Here is a 20,371-nt window from a genome sequence, read left to right on the forward strand (position 1 = left end):
TCCCATTTGCTGACAATGTTCTACACTGACCAACATCAACTAACTATGACCCAGCATATCATTTCCCTCTCTGTAAGATGATCAGCTCTCGGAGTTATCTCAGTTACATCTCCACCAGCTCCTTTCACACATCCAGCCACAACATTTCCTGAGGGCATTTCTACACTATCTGATTCAGTTCCATAGCTTATTCTCTTCTGCAGAAACACTTGTTTCACTGATTCAAACATCAATGATTTGTTTCAACATACCATGGTTCAAAATATATAAAATGCATCATGTCCCTGTACATTAGAATCTAACACCATAATAATGGAAACACCTGCAAACAATATCACACTAACAAGTCTGATCAGCGAATCAGACAGGCTTGCTGCATTATCCATTTCCACCGTCATCTCTGACATTCACCCAAAGTCTCACCCAACGGAATTAAGGTTGAGTTGGTTGGTACATGACCTCAGTTAAGCTGTAGATGGAGCAAAGTGTATAGTTTTGGTCATCCATTAGAGGCAGGATATAAAATTAATGGGAGAAGTTCAATGTAAGACTCAGTGTAGGAAGCCAACAGATGAGGGGTTACAGCTATGGAGACTAACTTAAGAATTGGGATTTGTCTCACTTTAGTTCAGAGAGCTGGGCAGTGGTTTAAAAGACGTTCTCAAGCTGATGTTGACCCTGAACTGTCTGAAGTATTTGAAACTCAGTTGTATCAAACTGCGATCTGCAGTAGTTCAAGCAGAAGGCCCTCAACCACATCGCCAAAGGCAGCTCAGGGGTAGGTAATAAATGTCAGCCTCGCCTTGCGTGTCCACATGCTGACAGTGAATTTGAATAAATGAAGTTAAAATAAATTTAAATTAATAATCCACTAGTTTGCGAGGTTGCAACGAGACGAGAGACATTTAAGGTTATCACAGGAAGGATTAAAGCGGTTAGTAAATGAATTCATAAATAATAATATAAAACAAAAACAGAATTACCTGGAAAAACTCAGCAGGTCTGGCAGCATCGGCGGAGAAGGAAAGAGTTGACGGTTCGAGTCCTCATGACCCTTCAACAGAACTAGGTGAATCCAAGGAGAGGGGTGAAATATAAGCTGGTTTAAGGTGGGGTGGGGTGGTGGTGGTTGGGTGGGGGGAGAGAAGTGGAGGGGGTTGGTGTGGTTGTAGGGACAAACAAGCAGTGATAGGAGCAGATCATCAAAAGATGTCACAGACAAAAGAACAAAAGAACACAGAGGTGTTGAAGTTGGTGATATTTTCTAAACGAGTGTGCTAATTAAGAATGGATGGTAGGGCACTCAAGGTATAGTAAATGAATTCTTTCTCTCTGTTTTGGAGAGGGTAGCGGGTTACCATTATTCCTCCTACTTTTAATGCTTTATTCTTCCCTCTGGCACCACTTCCTCCCTCCTCTATGCTCTCCTCTTCTTCTTTACTGCTTCCCACTCTCTTTCATCCTCTTGAGTCCTCCTCCACCTCTTTACCTCCTCCCTCCCTCCCTCCCTCCCTCCTTTCTTCTGTCTTGTTTTCCTTTCACGCCGCTTGGTTACCTTGGCGGATGTGACGGTCTGTGTGTGTTGGTGTTTGGGGGGTGGACGGGTGCCAGGGTGTGGGGAGCGGCAGCCGAAGGTGCCAGGGACACCGGGCACCCATCCACCGGGCACCCATCGAGGTGGCTGTCCCTCCAGCAGCAGGTTCGGTGTAGCAGTGATCATCCGCTCCTTCCAGTCACTGTGGGCAGCCGGCTGCATTTCACCCTTCTGCACGGCAAATTCTGCTTCTTGTTGCACTCCCCTGAACGCACTCCTCGTTTGGTCATTCTTAGCACGTCCGTCTGTAAGTTCCCTAAAACTTTAACGAAAAGCGGGTTCGGCCTTTCTCCAACCGGAGCACAACCAGATTCAGGTAAACGTCAGTTCAAGTCAAGCTGAAGAATTGTATTAACACATCAAAATCAGGTGTCAGATTGCGATAGACTATCCTACTCCGGCCCCCTTCCACAACTCTTTCTCCGGTACATCGATGATTATTTCGGTGCTGCTTCATGCTCTCGTCAGGACTTGGAAAAATTTATTAATTTTGCTTCCAATCTCCACCCCTCCATCATTTTCACGTGGTCCATCTCTGACACTTCCCTTCCCTTCCTTGACCTCTCTGTCTCAATCTCTGGTGATAGACTGTCCACTAATATCCATTACAAACCCACCGACTCCCACAGCTATCTCGACTACAGCTCCTCACACCCCACTTCCTGTAAGGACTCCATCCCATTCTCTCAGTTCCTTCGCCTCCGTCGCATCTGTTCCGATGATGCTACATTCAAAAACAGTTCCTCTGACATGTCCTCCTTCTTCCTTAACCGAGGTTTTCCACCCACGGTCGTTGACAGGGCCCTCAACCGTGTCCGGCCCATCTCCCGCGCATCCGCCCTCACTCCTTCTCCTCCCTCCCAGAAACATGATAGGGTCCCCCTTGTCCTCACTTATCACCCCACCAGCCTCCGCATTCAAAGGATCATCCTCCGCCATTTCCGCCAACTCCAGCATGATGCCACTACCAAACACATCTTCCCTTCACCCCCCTTATCGGCATTCCGTAGGGATCGCTCCCTCCGGGACACCCTGGTCCACTCCTCCATCACCCCCTACTCCTCAACCCCCTCCTATGGCACAACCCCTTGCCCACGCAAAAGATGCAACACCTGCCCCTTCACTTCCTCTCTCCTCACCGTCCAAGGACCCAAACACTCCTTTCAAGTGAAGCAGCATTTCACTTGCATTTCCCCCAACTTAGTCTACTGCATTCGTTGCTCCCAATGTGGTCTCCTCTACATTGGAGAGACCAAACGTAAACTGGGCGACCGCTTTGCAGAACACCTGCGGTCTGTCCGCAAGAATGACCCAAACCTCCCTGTCGCTTGCCATTTTAACACTCCACCCTGCTCTCTTGCCCACATGTCTGTCCTTGGCTTGCTGCATTGTTCCAGTGAAGCCCAACGCAAACTGGAGGAACAACACCTCATCTTCCGACTAGGGACTTTACAGCCTTCCGGACTGAATATTGAATTCAACAACTTTAGGTCGTGAGTCCCCTCCCCCATCCTCACCCCCTTTCTGTTTCCCCCTTCTCTTTTTTTTTTCCCAATAAATTATAAAGATTTTCCTTTTCCCACCTATTTCCATTATATAAAATAAAAAAAAACCCACTAGAGCTATACCTTGAGTGCCCTACCATCCATTCTTAATTAGCACATTCGTTTAGATAATATCACCAACTTTATCTTTAACACCTATGTGTTCTATTGTACTATTGTTGTTGACATCTTTTGATATTCTGCTTCTATCACTGCTTGTTTGTCGCTACAACCACACCAACCCCCTCCACCTCTCTGTCTCTCTATCTCTCCGCCCCCCACACACACACCTTAAACCAGCTTATATTTCAGCTCTTTCCTGGACTCGAACTCAAGTTCTGTCGAAGGGTCATGAGGACTCGAAACGTCAACTCTTTTCTTCTCCGCCGATGCTGCCAGACCTGCTGAGTTTTTCCAGGTAATTCTGTTTTTGTTTTGGATTTCCAGCATCCGCAGTTTTTTTGTTTTTATCTCTGCGATAGACTATTGTTGGGCTGGTTTTATTTTTAAAATTCACCTTCAGAAGCATCATTGGATTCTTCATTTTCATGATCCTTTTTGAAGCTATAGCTTATTTTAATATAAAAATTACATAAAATAGCCTTTTGAGTTTCAAACCAGCCAGTCTCACCTCTTAATTTTGCTGATAAAAATACGGGGAATTACTGTTCCTGGTAGAGAGCAGGACTAGGACTATCTGTACCTTGCTTGTCCTGCTTTCTACTCTTGATTCCTTAGATAATATCATCACTTTCAACACCTCTTTGTCCTTTTGTCTGTGACATCTTTTGGTTATCTCCACCTTTCACTGGCCCTCTATCCAGCTCTACCTGTCCCACTCCTTAAACCAGCTTATATTTCACCTCTCTTCTATTTTTACTTAGTTCTGTTGAAGAGTCATACAGACTCGAAACGTTAACTGTTCCTCTCCGCAGATGCTGCTGAGTTTTTCCAGGTATTTTTATTTTTGTTATGTGAAAAGTTAATCTTGTCATGGTAATGTTGATAGGGTGATGAACATTTGACAATATGCTGGGTGAACCCACCACTCTTATTCAGAAAATTACAAGATAATTGTTTACGTCCACTATCTCAATTATGAGCCTCTGTCTGCCCTCTCAGGTGAACAAAAGTTCCACAGTTATATTTCTAAAGAAGAGCAGGGGAGTTCTCCCTGGTGTGCTGACCATTATTTATCCTTCAATCAACATCATGAAAACAGATTATCTGGACATTAGCATGTTGTTTATTTTTGTGGGAGCTTCCTGTCCACAAATTGGCTGCCACGTTTCCTACATCCAACAGTGACTACATCTCATTGATTCATTGACTGAGAAGTCCTTTGAAGTTGTCCAGAGGTTGCAAAATGCGCTATAAAAGTGCAAATTTTTTCCCCTCTTTTTAAAAAATTCATTCTTGGTCAGGCCAACATTTGTTGTCCATCTCTAAATGTCCTTTAGAAGGCAGTGATGAGGCATTTTCTGGAACCACTGCAATCCCTGTGGTATAGGTACACTCACAGGGCTGTTAAGGAGGGAGTTCCTGGATTTTGACCTATCGACAGTGAAGGGACATTGATATAGCTCGAAAGTCAGAATGATTGAAGAGGAAGTGGTTTGAAGGGGAAGTTGCATGCGGTGGTGTTCCCACCTACCTGCTGCATTACCTTTCTCCTAAAAAGCTATACAAAACTGCTTCAGCACTACACTGTCATCCCCGCTTAGATTACATCCTGCAGTGGGCCATGAACCCATACTTGTTTTGACCCTGTAAGAGTGCTACCAACATCAAGGCCAGTTATTTTTGATTTCCTTCTGAAAGTTCCAAATGCACTGTTGTCACAGAGGGTCCACGGTAATGTGTTAATGTCAGCCTGTCAGATGACCTTGTGAATACTACAAACCACACTCTATAGATCTAATGGGTAAAATTGCTTGTGATGGTATTTGTAACAGGTTCATGCATTTTTGTCTGCTGTTTAAATCCATGAGTTACCCATTTAAGACAAACAGGTGACCACATGCATCAAAATAATGCATAGCCAAAGCTTATAAACTTGAGGTCATCCAAAACACTGCTGCCTCTGTCTTAACTTGCAGCAAATCCCATTCTCCTATCATCGCTGTGCTCACTGACCTACATTGGCTCCAAGTCAAGCAATGTCTTGATTTTAAAATTCTCTTCCTTGTTTTCAAATCTCTCTGTGGTCTTGCCCCTCCCAATCTCTGTAATCATCTCCATCCCCGCAACGTCAGATAGTTCCCAAGCTTGGTTATGAAGAAGACACTGGCACTAGGATGCTTTGGTAGAGACTGTTTATTGCTTGACACAGAGCTTACTTCACCATTACAACACCAGGCACCCAGTGCTGGCTGACTCTTCTTTATATACATATGAGTAATCAATATTAACTAATCAATACCCAACACCTGTTCACCTTATTAACTTAAACTACTGGATATTTAACATCCATACTAACAGATTCCCCTCTTCTCTTTAAATTAAATTGATATGCAAACAAAAACTATTCATAAGAAAAAACACAAAATGATAATACATGTTATCTTATTATACAGTCAGCCTTTAACATACTCCATATTCCCCATGCCATCTCGAAAGCAAAAAAAAAAATTATTAATGTTACAACATGAAAATTTCCATCTTGTCATAAACCATCACAACACAAAGCGTCCCTTTGAGGATATCCAACAGTCTCTTTGGACAAGCAGTTCTTTTTGTGAAACAAAACCAACAACAGGTGTGTCAGCCCATTTTATTTTGGAAATTTCCTTCCTTTCCAACATCTCTTTTATATTTGCGATATCAACCCTCAGCCCCTTTTCCGTGACATTCTTTGTTGAATGGACATTGCCCCAGAGCAAATGGTTATCTATATACCATCCTATAGGCACATTTTTTGCCAGTTGCCCCTGGTACAGGAGTTCCCTTAAAACACATAGCAGCTAAAGTGCCTTCAACTACTCTTTATTTTCTTTGATTCCTATGCTGATGGACAACATTTATTGTTCCTTCCTACAAAAAATACAATGTATCCTACTATACTCGAAGGTTAGCATTTAAGGTGTCACTAAATGTGACTAATTTCATCCCTTCTAGGTCACCCAGGTCAAGAAATCTGAGCCCACATTCTTCTAAATTTAATTTCTTCCTCAACGGTAGCATATTTCAGCACGTGGCTCAATTCTAATCTATCATAGCGCGCGCGTCTGGTCTGGTCTGGTCTGGTCTGTGTGCATAATAAGTTTAATTGCCCAATTAAGCTTCTTGGTTGATCTGCTTCTTCCTTGGTTGTAGAGTCTTCCTCTTGCGAGATCCTGGCCCAATTTATCAGGATCCTATTAACATTCATAAGGAAAGACTGTTGATTCAGGGTTATTCCCAACGTAGTCTGCCTAATGTCCAACCCTATGTCCTTAAAAGCTCCAGAAGCTCAACTTCCAATGTTGAATTCCTTTATAATTTTATCCATCACAAATTTCTTAGATGTTGCAGATTGCACCACCACCCCCCCACCCCTCCCCCCCTCCCCCCCTCCCCCACAGGAAATCATCTACCTGCATTAAGAAAATGCCTGCTAGTTTCCCTTCATCACACCAATAAAACATTACTGGATCTGCTTTTAGCTGAAGACATTTAGTAGGGACGGACAGACCTAATTAAAAATTACCAGACACTGGATATATTGTTTAGCCTATAAACACTTATTTGACCTCCACCTCCAGCTTCTTTTGGAGGCTTTAAGAGTACTTCTCTTTGAAATTGTTCCCCTTGCAAAAATGCTGACATTTACATTCTCAAGAGCGTGTCACTAAAAGCGCTAGGAAAATCCTCAAACTTACTTTTCCTGCTGTTGGGGAATCTACTCTAACTTCCTTGTCACCCAGCTGTTCCTCAAATCCTGAGCTACAAATCTAGCCTTAGCTTTATACATACTATCAGGAAGTACTTTCTCTGCACATATCCATCTATGGGACAACGCTGGCTGTCCTTTGTCTGGCACCTCCACATAAATGTGGCACTGATTACACATTGATGGAACCTGAACAGAGGATGGAAGCTGGAGATGCACCATGCACTTTGCACATACATATGCCAGATGTGTACAAATAACAGATTATGGCAGACAATGGGCTAACTGAGAGTAGACCAAGTGATAGTGAAGATCAAATGCCAAAACTCGTAAATGCCAAACTCTCTCCAACCGTCAAGTTATCTTGGTTTGCCATCTTTACAAATTTACCATCTAACAGCCGCTAGAGTTTCTCTATAGGGGATTCTTACTTGTGTTGTTCCTCACCTGTTCTTTGGCCCTTGTTCTTGTTAAATCACATCCCCTGTCCCTATCTGGCCAACTACTACCCGACCTGTCCCTCCTGTGACTAACCTTCCTTTCACAAGTTCTTGATCTTTTCCTTGGACTGTGATTGCCAGTAGGCTCACTGTCTGAACTTATGCATTTCCTGACTTTCCCACATTTTTATTTCCTTCTGTCAATCCATAGATCTGATATTCTGCCCCTTGTCTTCCACATTCAGCCAGTTTTTGTATTTCCCCATGGCCTTTCCTGCCCTTCCTACTATGGTGTCTTCCCTCCATTCACTCACTCACCCCTTCTGGCGTATATGCCACTCTAGTTCCAACTTTTGGTAGTTGATCTTTGTGATAAATGGCCCTCTCCTGATCTTCACTACCGCTTGGTCTACTCTCAGTTAGCCCAAACAGAGGCCCGAACAATCCCCATCCACCACTACTCTCCTCCGTCTGGCTGAACTTGTTCTCACGCTGAACAATTTCTCCTTCAACTCCTCTCACTTCCTCCAAATAAAAGGTGTGGCTATGGGTACCCGCATGGGCCCCAGCTATGCCTGTCTCTTTATGGGGTATGTGGAACATTCCTTGTTGCAGTCCTACTCCGGCCCCCTTCCACAACTCTTTCTCCGGTACATCGATGATTACTTCGGTGCCGCTTCATGCTCTTGTCGGGACTTGGAAAAATTTATTAATTTTGCTTCCAATCTCCACCCCTCCAACATTTTCACGTGGTCCATCTCTGACACTTCCCTTCCCTTCCTTGACCTCTCTGTCTCAATCTCTGGTGATAGACTGTCCACCAATATCCATTACAAACCCACCGACTCCCACAGCTATCTCAACTACAGCTCCTCACACCCCGCTTCCTGTAAGGACTCCATCCCATTCTCTCAGTTCCTTCGCCTCCGTCGCATCTGTTCCGATGATGCTACCTTCAAAAACAGTTCCTCTGACATGTCCTCCTTCTTCCTTAACCGAGGTTTTCCACCCACGGTCGTTGACAGGGCCCTCAACTGTGTCCGGCCCATCTCCCGCGCATCCGCCCTCACGCCTTCTCCTCCCTCCCAGAAACATGATAGGGTCCCCCTTGTCCTCACTTATCACCCCACCAGCCTCCGCATTCAAAGGATCATCCTCCGCCATTTCCGCCAACTCCAGCATGATGCCACCACCAAACACATCTTCCCTTCACCCCCCTTATCGGCATTCCGTAGGGATCACTCCCTCCGGGACACCCTGGTCCACTCCTCCATCACCCCCTACTCCTCAACCCCCTCCTATGGCACAACCCCATGCCCACGCAAAAGATGCAACACCTGCCCCTTCACTTCCTCTCTCCTCACCGTCCAAGGACCCAAACACTCCTTTCAAGTGAAGCAGCATTTCACTTGCATTTCCCCCAACTTAGTCTACTGCATTCGTTGCTCCCAATGTGGTCTCCTCTACATTGGAGAGACCAAACGTAAACTGGGCGACCGCTTTGCAGAACACCTGCGGTCTGTCCGCAAGAATGACCCAAACCTCCCTGTCGCTTGCCATTTTAACACTCCACCCTGCTCTCTTGCCCACATGTCTGTCCTTGGCTTGCTGCATTGTTCCAGTGAAGCCCAACGCAAACTGGAGGAACAACACCTCATCTTCTGACTAGGGACTTTACAGCCTTCCGGACTGAATATTGAATTCAACAACTTTAGGTCGTGAGCTCCCTCCCCCAACCCCACCCCCTTTCTGTTTCCCCCTTCCTTTTTTTCCCAATAAATTATAAAGATTTTCCTTTTCCCACCTATTTCCATTATAAAAAAAAACCCCACTAGAGCTATACCTTGAGTGCCCTACCATACATTCTTAATTAGCACATTCGTTTAGATAATATCACCAACTTTAACTTTAACACCTATGTGTTCTATTGTACTATTGTCGTTGACATCTTTTGATGATCTGCTTCTATCACTGCTTGTTTGTCCCTACAACCACACCACCCCCCCTCCACCTCTCTGTCTCTCTATCTCTCCGTCCCCCACACACACACCTTAAACCAGCTTATATTTCAACTCTTTCTTGGACTCGAACTCAAGTTCTGTCGAAGGGTCATGAGGACTCGAAACGTCAACTCTTTTCTTCTCCACCGATGCTGCCAGACCTGCTGAGTTTTTCCAGGTAATTCTGTTTTTGTTTTGGATTTCCAGCATCCGCAGTTTTTTTGTTTTTGTTTTTATGTCTGCCATAATCTGTTGTTTGTACACGTCTGGCAGATGTGCAAAGTGCATGGTGCATCTCTAGCTTCCATCCTCTGTTCAGGTTCGGTCAGTGTGTAATCAGTGCCAGCAAGCGGGCTTAAAACTCCTTTCTGATGGCCTGACTTGAATTTCAAAGCTCTCCCGATTCTTTTCTGAAACCTCCGCCTTGCTAAATAGTCTCCTCCTCCCTGCATGCATGGCATTCAAGTGTTCTGCAAAAATTGAACCAATGGTAGTTGTCTCCAAAGCCACGGATGGTCCCACATTATGGAAGGTATCCTCAATTTCCTGCCATAAATTAATTGATAGGGGCTTTATGTACCACACACCCCCCCCAACCATCTGGAGCATGTTTTTTTGCATGCACTGCATACGCTGGAGCAGCTACCAATTTACAGTTTGGCTGGTCAGCTAAAATTTTTCCAGACTATTTCGTCAATCACAGCGTGAATTTCTCTCACATATCCCATTGCTTAAAATTACTTTCTGCTGCTGTGAGCATTGCTACAATATTCAAATTTCCACACAAACTCCTGAATTCACCACTGGCAAATTCTCCATTGCCCGTTAAGAATTTAGCTAGTGTCCCCAATCCTGTTCAAATCCATCCTTCCGTTATCTTAATCGATAATTACTTTTTAGTCTTTACGAAAAGTTACCTTTGCCGGACTAAATCTAGTTGCTACATCTACAAAATGTAAATGAAAAATATTTTTATCTCATACTTTGAGGTCCATCGCTACGGTTTCATTAAAGTCTTTCGCCAATGGAAGACTTACTACTGGTTCTCCCATACTTTTTACAAATATCACAGTTTTCAGCAATATCCCCGGCAAGTTTGGTGTATTCCTCATCCAGTACCCCCACATCCTTTAACAGAATCTTCAACCTATGGCCAGCGGGATGTCAAATGTAGTTTGGTAATAATTTTCTTCTTCTCTGTTAAATCCTTATCCCCAGCTGTCATTAGTACCTCTTTAACATTCTGTCTAGAGATGATAGGCCTTAAAAAATACAACAATGTCCCATCTGTGTAAATTGCAAATCTAAAGATCTCCAAAACAGAACTGCTTTATCATGCTCCATGTCATCTTCATTTAGGCCTTTTTCGTTGAAGGCTTACTTAACAGTAAAGGTATTTCATTCAATACCACATCAGTACCGATAAAGTGATTCACTCCTGCTATTTTACACAGGATTACTAGTCTTTTCAGTGATTTCAACATGTTATCATCACCGAACCTGAAACAAGTAGAACTGTCATATTCTTTGACTTTACTTCAGTCTTACAAGAATCCATGTAACATTTTAGCCATCCACTCCACACACTATGGACGTACACCCACAATCTGCACAACTGAAGGAATCTGTGGCCAGGATACTCATTACTGGACTGAAGCTCCTGGTGACCAATACGATTCCCTCTGATTGGTCAGTATTGTTAAATTCCAATCGCCGTTTGGCAAAAAGACTGAGACCAAGACAGACTCTTTCAGATAAGAGTTTTATTTCTGGTGCATAAAACTCTACAGAGAGAACTTGTCTCACCTGTTTTCCCTTTTACTCTTTTGAGCAACCAATTAAACTAAATTAAGGAAATGAGGGACAAAGCAAGAGGCAGCCCCTTAAAGGGATACTGCAAAAGAAAACCAAAATCACAAAGGAAACTTACAACATCAAATTAAAATGTGATTAAAGGGGCCAATAAAGCACTCCAAACCCAGCAGTACCCATCGGGCATGGAAGGTTATTTTCTCTTTTATGCATCCAAAGGTACTTAGGTTGTTAACTGATAATCAGCAATTAGGTTGTTAACTGATAATTAGCAGTTGAACTCCTCGTGTGTTAACTGTTTCCGTCACCAACAGGTATTGTCACCCTCACTTTCTGTACCTTCCATGTCATGTGTCGCCTCTCCAGTTCTCTCTCTCCAAACCCTGATTTTCATTTTTGGGCGATATTCAGTCTCGAAATGCTGCTGGCATTGTATCCTCCATCTTTGGTGTCACTGCTGAAGAGCCCATTTCGTTATAAAACTGGAAACGATTGCTTTTCCAGAAATCTTTTTAAGGCTTTGGACATTTGATGCAAAAACATTTCTCTCTCTTTGAATCTAACTTTGATCAAAACCAAGAGCCTGTTCATAATTGATATCCTAGCACAGTGTAATCATTTAAAGGCAAGTACTGATTTAGGAATTTCCTAGTGGAATTGTTGGAATCTCATATATAGTCAGTTAAACTCCATGATATATCCTTCCAACATATATCCATTTTTCTAAATTTATCAAAGTCTGACCAACCCTCGTAGGCATTCGATAAGTCATCTTTCATACAAATTTTATCCATGAATTTTAAAAGATTGCCCAAGTCTTCTTCATTGCCTAGTTCCTAAGCATCTAGTTCCCAGAACACTTTGCAGTGGATCCTGCTTTTGGCAGGAAGTGTAAGTGCCAGAGCCATCCCTTGCTTTCTTTTTGGTAGAGACGTAATCCATGTCCATGCCTCAACCTCATTTTTCCATTGATCATACGGTTCCATTCCACAAAACAGTGGTGGAATATCATATCCTGCCACCTTATAACTGGTTTCAGTCATCTTTCTGCAAAGGGTCTCTGATTACAGTCTTCATTCAAAAAAACAATTAACTCCAATCCTAACCTTCTGTCTGGAAGTAAATCTTAGACTCCAATCTTCACTTTCAGGCAATCATTCTCAGCTACCAAATGTCAGAGAATTTCCAGACCTGGTTGTGAAGAAGACACTGAGACTAGAATGCTTTGCTGGAGACTGTTTATCGAGCTTACTCCTTCTCTCTATCATGAGACACCCAGTGCTGGCTGACTCTTCTTTATACACACATCTGAGGTATGATTAACTAATCAATACCCAATACCTGTTTACCTTATTACCTACTGGGTATTTAACATCCATCAACGAAACGTGTTAGCTACTAACACACTGCCCTCTGAGCTATCTGTGCTCCTGTAATTCTGGCCTCTTGTGCATTCCCAATGATATTGCCAATTGAGACACCATTGTTGGCTACGCCTTCAGTGGCTGAGGCCCCAAGCTCTGGAATTCCCTCTCTCCACCTCTTCTCCTCACTTTAAGACACTCCTTAAAACCTACCTCGACCTCCACCAGCTTTCAGTCTTCTGACCTAATATCACCTTATATGGCTCGGTGTCATTCTTCGTTTTATAATGCTCCTGTGAGATGTTTCATTATGTTAAAGGTGTTAGATAAATATAAGTTGTTGTTGGTTGAAGAAAATGTCACGGTGGGAAAAAAAATTGTGTTTTCTTCTCTCCACAGCACCACAAAATGTCAGGATAGAGAAAAAAAAAACAACAGAAACCCTTGACCCCATAAATCTGTGCAGCAAACCATCAGACTGGCGCAGTCCTGCCTGAACATGTACCCAGCTGCTGGGCTCTATGGACCTCTGGTCCCCAGGAGATTTGTGACCCCTGCAGAAGCCTTCGCACTACCTCCCATTCAGATGCACAACTTTTCTAGCAGGCCCCTGACCATAGTCATGACAGAGGCGGACAATTCCCAAGAAGGAATAAGGAAACATACTGAGTACCATCATTTCTACGGGACACCGTATTTCTATCCATATTGGTACATGCCACCTGCAAACCCGGCAGCGTACATGTACCCACTGTACTACCCACATAATGGTTATTTCCCCCAACAGCAGATGCTCGGTATGGCTGGCTGGCCTGAAGGATTTAGCATGAAGGGAGAGTTGCACTGGGGTAAGATGGAACGTGTTTTCGGACCCAAGAGGGAACTGCCCGACTTCGTCCAGGACGAACTGCGGAGGGTCTACGGCACGTACCCCAAAACAATTGTCACCGTGACCTACCAGAATGGGGAGTACCTGGTGAAGGGTGACCCCAAAGTTGGGGAGCAGAAGTACAAGGTGGAAAAGAAAGTCATCAGGAGGCCGCCTACTCCCAGCGACGAGGAAGGCGACAGTATTAGTGAAGTGGTGGAGAAGCGTAAAAGGAGATCGAAACGCTAACTGCGTTTCCATAGTACATTATATAAAGCAATGAGCACTATTAGTGAGAGGTTTGTTTGCATTCAAAGCACTGAGCTAATATGTAACTCGTTCAAGTACAAACCCGTTTCCATCTGTTTCAGATGAAGTTACATTGTTTCGCCATTGTGAGATTTGAACTCTTGATCTTAGGGTTACAAACCCAGTACCATAACCACTTGGCTAATTAGGCCAAGCAGCACTGAGCTAATACAACGCTGGAATGCAGTGAATCATAATGAGGACATAATGGGTGATCAAAGATGTGGGGGTGTGCTTGAGATCCCAGGTTATTTTGGGCTTATCAAGTACAGATGTGGCTACAGTGCCTGTTTGTACACAAACTCCAAAGCAACCATATCAGCAATGCACCCCCTGGAAAACTGTAATTTTATGTAATTTATTTGTTAATATATAATAATCCTCAAGTTGATAATATTTGGATGACTACAGTTTATTGAAATCGGGGTCAAGGCTGCAACAGTAATAGTAACACTCACAATTATTACCTTCAGAAGAGCGTGCTGTAACCTCTTAAAAAAAAAGCTAAAATTACAGGAAAATCTGAAATTAGAACAGAACATGCGGGAAACACTCAGCAGCTCAGCCAACATCGGTGGAGAGAGAAACAGAGTTAACGGCTTCCGATCAAAACCACTATTTTCCGTTTGCTTTCCTGATTTCCACCATCTGCTCTATGTTGCTTTTGAGTTACCATTGTGTGATTCTATGATTTTATTACTTTGTGGTGTTGTAACCTCTTTGAAAGCAACAAGCCAATATCCCCTTTATATTTGCTGACTGGGCCCTTGTGTACTCCCGGCATTTCCCGGCCTTCATTTCAGGTTTGCAGCTTTGCCTATTGATATTACAAAGATGCCAGCAATTCTGACTAGCATCAGAGGTGGCTCTTTAAGCCCCCACCTCTCGACTGTTGGCCAAAAGATGCACCAAATACTGGGACTAATTCCTCAGGTTTGAGGGACCTTCACTAGTATCATGAACAAAAACACAGTCGCTGTCCATCTTTCACTGAAGCCCTTTGAATGACTTATTGGCATTGATGACAGACTATTTGAAGAGTATGATACCTGGCACCTCTGGTATGAATGGCACCAGTCAGAAACACACTGCTCACAGATGGTCAGAATCAGTGAAGAGTTGAGTACAAAACTTTTGCCAACTTCCAACATAAAATTACAACCATGTCTTGGTACACTGGAAACGCAACAAGAAGCAGAACTTAATTTTTGGTTCTAAACGAACCAGAAAAACCTGCAAGGTGCACTGCAGGAACTCATTAAGGCCCCTTAGACAACACCTTCCAAACCCACGACCTCTACCACCTAGAATGACAAGGGCAGCAGACACATGGGAACATCGCCACCTGGAAGTTCCCCTCCAAGCCACTCACCATCTTGACTTGGAAATATATCAGTGCTCCTTCACTGTCACTGGGCCAAAATCCTGGAACCCCCTCCCTAACAGCACTTTGGGTGTACCTACACCACAAGGACTGCAGCGGTTCAAGAAGGCAGCTCACCACCTTCTCAAGGGCAATTGGGGATGGGCAATAAATGCTGGCCTAGCCAGTGACGCTCGCATTCCATGAATGAATAAAAACAATCAAGCAAAGGAAACAAGGGTGCGCTCTCTAGGCCACTATTACAAGCATAGTTTAATCATCTAATAATAGTGTAGAACAACATTGATGGAAACCTGAGAGTAGCTAGAATTGCACAGAATTTCCAGCATATGAACAGAGCATCCTATACTAGTGTTTCTGCTACACCAACCTCCTCCAAGCCTATTCATCCACCTCCATCAGCTATCCATCTATTCCTTCCTCCTTCATGTGTTTAACTAGCTTCCCCTTAAAACTGCATCTATTCTACTCATTTCAACTACTCCCTGTGGCAGTGGATTTCACTGTCTGGGTAAAGGAGTTTCTTCTGAAATCTCTACTATTGGATTTGTTAGTGACCATCTTATATTTATGGCCATCAGTTTTGAACCTTCCCTTCTGCCTCCTGTTTTGAAAGCAGCCGCTGCCATATCACTTCTTAAGGGATTCCCATTCCCAATAGCTCATGCTTTGTAAAATTAACGGGGTTATAAAGGCAATCTTTCCTCATGCCTCTTTCCATTTACGGAGAAAACCATATGATGACCTATTGCATGACTATGACTGTGACACATTACAACCTGATCTCTCAGGCATGTGACTCAATGACCTTTGTAATGCCGCTGATTTTTGCCAGTATCATTTATGGAACCCAGCTGGCGCAGGTTGTCAGTAATGGGCTCTGAAAAAAAAAACTTAATGTCATTGCAATCCAATCCAATTTTCAAAATGGACTGATTCATTGCTCACCAACAGTGGAAAATCAGTGGAACAATTCTGGGTAACATTTAAGCTTGAAGGCACAGCTTCCTAATATTTTAAATAGTAAGAACAAACACAGGGCTAATTTGATTGTTATAAAAGTAATCTCATTTGCATTTGATTCTAATTAAAAATCTGAAAGGAGAGAGAGATGGGTGCCATATAGTAATGGATTTTAACACAGCTAAGAGAAGTTGTGGAATATATTTAATACCTCCTGGGATTTTTCCCCCTTTATGTTCATGAGAATCAGCGACTATTGGTAATTGATACTGGAATAATTTACAGGTAAAATATTATCATATGTTATTGTGCAGCCATTATACAGCACACAAAATAGATCAGATATCAGTAAGTGTGACAGAGATAGATGAACAAAACTATAGGGAAAGTTACTTTGAAATCAATATCCTTTCATTGTTCTGACGTATGGGTTTAACAATGTATATTTGACATTGTATATGGTTTAGCAAGTTCCATGGAGTAGTTGAATTGTGGAGAAGGGAGGCTAATTATTGGCCAGAGAAAGGTACCAGTCCACAAGAACACAAGGAATAGGAGCAGCAGTAGACTATATGGCCCAATGAGCCTACTCCGTCATTCAGTATGATCATGGCTAATCTTGGACTTCAACTCCACTTTCCTTCCAGACCCCTCCCTCAATTCCCTGAGAGACCAAAAATCTGTCTATCGCAGCCTTAAATATATTCAAATATATGAAGCATCCACAACCATCTCAGGTAGAGAATTCCAAAGAATGAAGTAATTTCCCCTCATCTCAGTGCTTAAATGATTGGCCCCTTATTCTGAGACTGTGTCCCCGTGTTTTAGATTCCCCGACCAACAGGAACAATCTCTCAGCGTCTACTCTGTCAAGCCTCTTCAGAATATTGTATTTTTCAAAGAGATTGCCTCTCGCTCTTCTCAACTCCAGAGAAAATAGGCCCAATTTACTCAGCCTCTCATCACAGGACAGTCTCCTCATCCCAGGGTCCAATTTAGTGAACCTTTGCTGTACAATCCTAGCATCTGAAAACGTTGGCACCAAATTCAGTGAATGTGACAGGTCTGACAGCCCAACTGGAGAGGCAATGAACTCAGTGACTCCTGGTTACTGTCCTGACACTTTTAAAAGTAGGAGAAAGCAGGAATGCTACCTGCTCTTCTCTAAGCCAGCGGGGTTGCTACCCCTAATTCTCTTGCCTTTAACTTTGGGTGACAATGACAGGACAATGGGCACTATCTGCAGGTCGATAGTGTTGTTCCCAATGGACTTTCACACTCCCCCATCTCTTTCCCTTCCCCATCTCTCTCCCATCCCCTGTCTTATTTACTTCACCTCTTTCCTATCCCCATCTCATTCTCCCCATCTCTTTCCCATCCCCATCTCATTCTCCCCATCTCTTTCGCATCCTCCATCTTGTTCACCCCATCTCCTTCCCAACCCCCAACTTCTACCCCCAATTATTTCCCATCCCCCGTATCATTCCCCCATCTCTCTCCCATCCCCTGTCTCGTTCACCCTATCTTTCCCATCTCCGGTCTTGTTCCCCCAGCTCTTTCCCATCTCTCGTTCACCCCATCTCTTTCCCTTGATGGACTGAATGGTTTGTACTTTTATTTGTTGAACCCACTGGAATTATTGCATGTATTTTGGTAAAATTGTTATTTAAAATGGGAATCTTAGTGAGAATGGAGGAGGATATCACAATGGCCAAGCTTGTCCTCCATCCAGCAGTGGGACAGTCAGCCACAGACATGATTTCATGTTATGGCTCACTGTGAACTGTGGCCTTTTGTATAAATAAGCATCATGATTGTTAGGGGTCAGTAATCACAGTTTGCTTCACTGTACTCTTTCTTGAACCAAGGGTATGTCATCATGTTTGAAAATTAAGGGTTTAATCAAAACTGTGAATAAAACAATTCCATGTGGAGACTGTAGGTCAAGACATGTTGCACGTTGTTCAGAGATACAATTACTGTGCAGTTATTCTTTTTGTGCTTATTCATAGGGTAAGTAATGGTGTCTAAATTAGAAGTCTAACCAATATGTTCCTGATGATATGTTCCTTTAAGGGGGGCATTCGTGACCTGTTTGTTTCTTGGTTTTTCATGCTTATATCTCAGTGGGTCACACTCAAAACTCAGAGTTGGATAATTGTGGGTTAGTAATAAATGGAAAGGCTTTGTCCCCACCGTTCTTCCCATTTCGACCTTGCACATATTAAGATTTAGCTCTACACCATTGTTCCCAAAAGTTTAATTTTGAAACGAAAAAGGAATTGTATTTCTATAGAATAAAGCAAAAGGATATGGAGGCATTGATGGGCAGCTACTTAGGTAATGATACCCAAAGTGTGACAGGAAGGGACAGAGTGTACAAACATAAAGAGCAACAGCAGCAAATAGGATCAAAGGGGGAAAAAATGGGAAAAAGGCAAAAATAATAGCTCTTAAATGTATGTAGTATTCGGAACAAAATAAGTTAATTAATGGCACAAATAGAGGTTAAGTGGTATAAACTTGTAACCATTATGGAGACATGGTTATAAGGAGATCAAAACTGGGAACTAAATATTCAGAGCTATGTGACTTTTCAAAATGACAAGCAGGAGGGAAAGGGTGGTGAGGTAGCTTTGTTACTACGAGATGGAGAAAGTACGATACCAAGAAATGATCTTGGATCGGAAGATGTAGAATCATATGGGTGGAGGTAAGAAATAAGGGGAAGAAGATACTGATGGGAGTAATCCATAGGCCCCCTAATAGTAGCTATACTGTAGGACAGAGAATAAATCAGGAGATAATGGGGCATGTAAAAAAGGCAGTATATTAATCATGGGTTACTTTAATCTTCATGTAGATTAGAAAATTCAAATTGGCAGAGGTAGCCACGAGCAAGAATTCATAGAGTGTATTTGGGACAGTTTCCTAGAACAATATGTTGTGGATCCAATCAGGGATCAGGCTATTTTGGATCTGGTAATGTGTAATGAGGCAGGCTTAATAAATGATCTCAGAGTAAAGGATCCCCTAGGAAACAGTGACCGTAACATGTTAGAATTTAGCATTCAGTTTGAGAGTGAAAAACTTGGGTTGGAAACAACTGTGCTAAACTTAAACAAGGATAATTATGAAGGAATGAGGACAGAGTTGGCTGGAGTGGACTGGGAAGTGAGTTTAGTAGAAAAGGTGGCTGATGAATAATGACAGATGTTTAAGAAAATAGTTCATGATTCACAACAAAGATATATACCAGTGAGGAAGAAGGATTCAAGGAAGAGGATAAACCAACCATGGTTAACCAAGGAAGTTAAGGATAGTATCAAATTTAAAGGAAAAAACATTCAATGTGGCAAAGATTAGCGGTAAGTCAGAGGATTGGGAAAGTTTTAAAAACCACAAAGAATGACCAAAAATTAATAAAAAGAGAGAAAATAAATTTCAAAGGTAGCCTAGTAAGTAATATAAAAATGGACAGTAAGAGCTTCTTTAAATATATAAAAAGGAAGAGAGAGGCCAACGTGAACATAGGCCCCTCAGAGAATAAGGCTGGGGAAATACTAATGGGGAACCAGGAAATGGCAGAGCAGTTGAATAAATACTTTGCATCAGTCTTCACAGTAGAAGACACTAATAGCATACCAAAAATACGAAATAATCAAGGGGAGAAAGGCGGAGGAAATAAATACAATAACTATCACCTGAGAAAAAGTACTAGGGAAACTAATGGGGCTAAAGCCGATAAGTCCCCTGGACCTTCATTGCAATATTTAAACTAGATGGATTTTGATAAACATGTCCACATAGCAGTAAAGTTCTGATGGCAGCAACACCCTGGAGTAACAGGTTGTTCCCATCAGAACTGAGGGGCTACATGCTGCAGAGATATTGGATGCGCTGGTAGTAATCTTCCAAGAATCCTTAGATTCTGGAAAAGTTCCAGAGGATTGGAAAACTGCCAATATTATTCAAAAAGGGAGACAAAAAACAGGTAACTATAGGCCAGTTAGTTTAACATCTGTCATTGGGAAAATGTTAGAGTCCATTATAAAGGATGTAATAGCAGAGCATTTAGAAATGCATAATCTAATCCAACAGAGTTGGCATGGCTTCATGAAGGGGAAATCATGCCTGACAAATTTATTAGAATCCTTTGAGGTGGTAACAGGCAATGTAGATAGAGAGGAACGAGTAGATGTAATATATTTGGATTTCCAAA

The 20,371-nt window shown here is 42.7% G+C and overlaps 1 protein-coding gene across 1 annotated transcript; it reads left to right on the forward strand.

Moving 5' to 3' along the window:
- Nucleotides 1-1,593: 1,593 nt before the first annotated feature.
- On the forward strand, nucleotides 1,594-15,144 carry LOC121290087. Its single transcript, XM_041210244.1, has 2 exons — nucleotides 1,594-1,910; nucleotides 13,025-15,144. The coding sequence occupies exon 2, from the start codon at nucleotides 13,125-13,127 to the stop codon at nucleotides 13,740-13,742; it is 618 nt and encodes a 205-aa protein (XP_041066178.1). The 5' UTR covers nucleotides 1,594-1,910; nucleotides 13,025-13,124; the 3' UTR covers nucleotides 13,743-15,144.
- Nucleotides 15,145-20,371: the final 5,227 nt, after the last annotated feature.

This window comes from Carcharodon carcharias, chromosome 17 (genome assembly GCF_017639515.1).
Source record: "Carcharodon carcharias isolate sCarCar2 chromosome 17, sCarCar2.pri, whole genome shotgun sequence".
NCBI lineage: Eukaryota > Metazoa > Chordata > Chondrichthyes > Lamniformes > Lamnidae > Carcharodon > Carcharodon carcharias.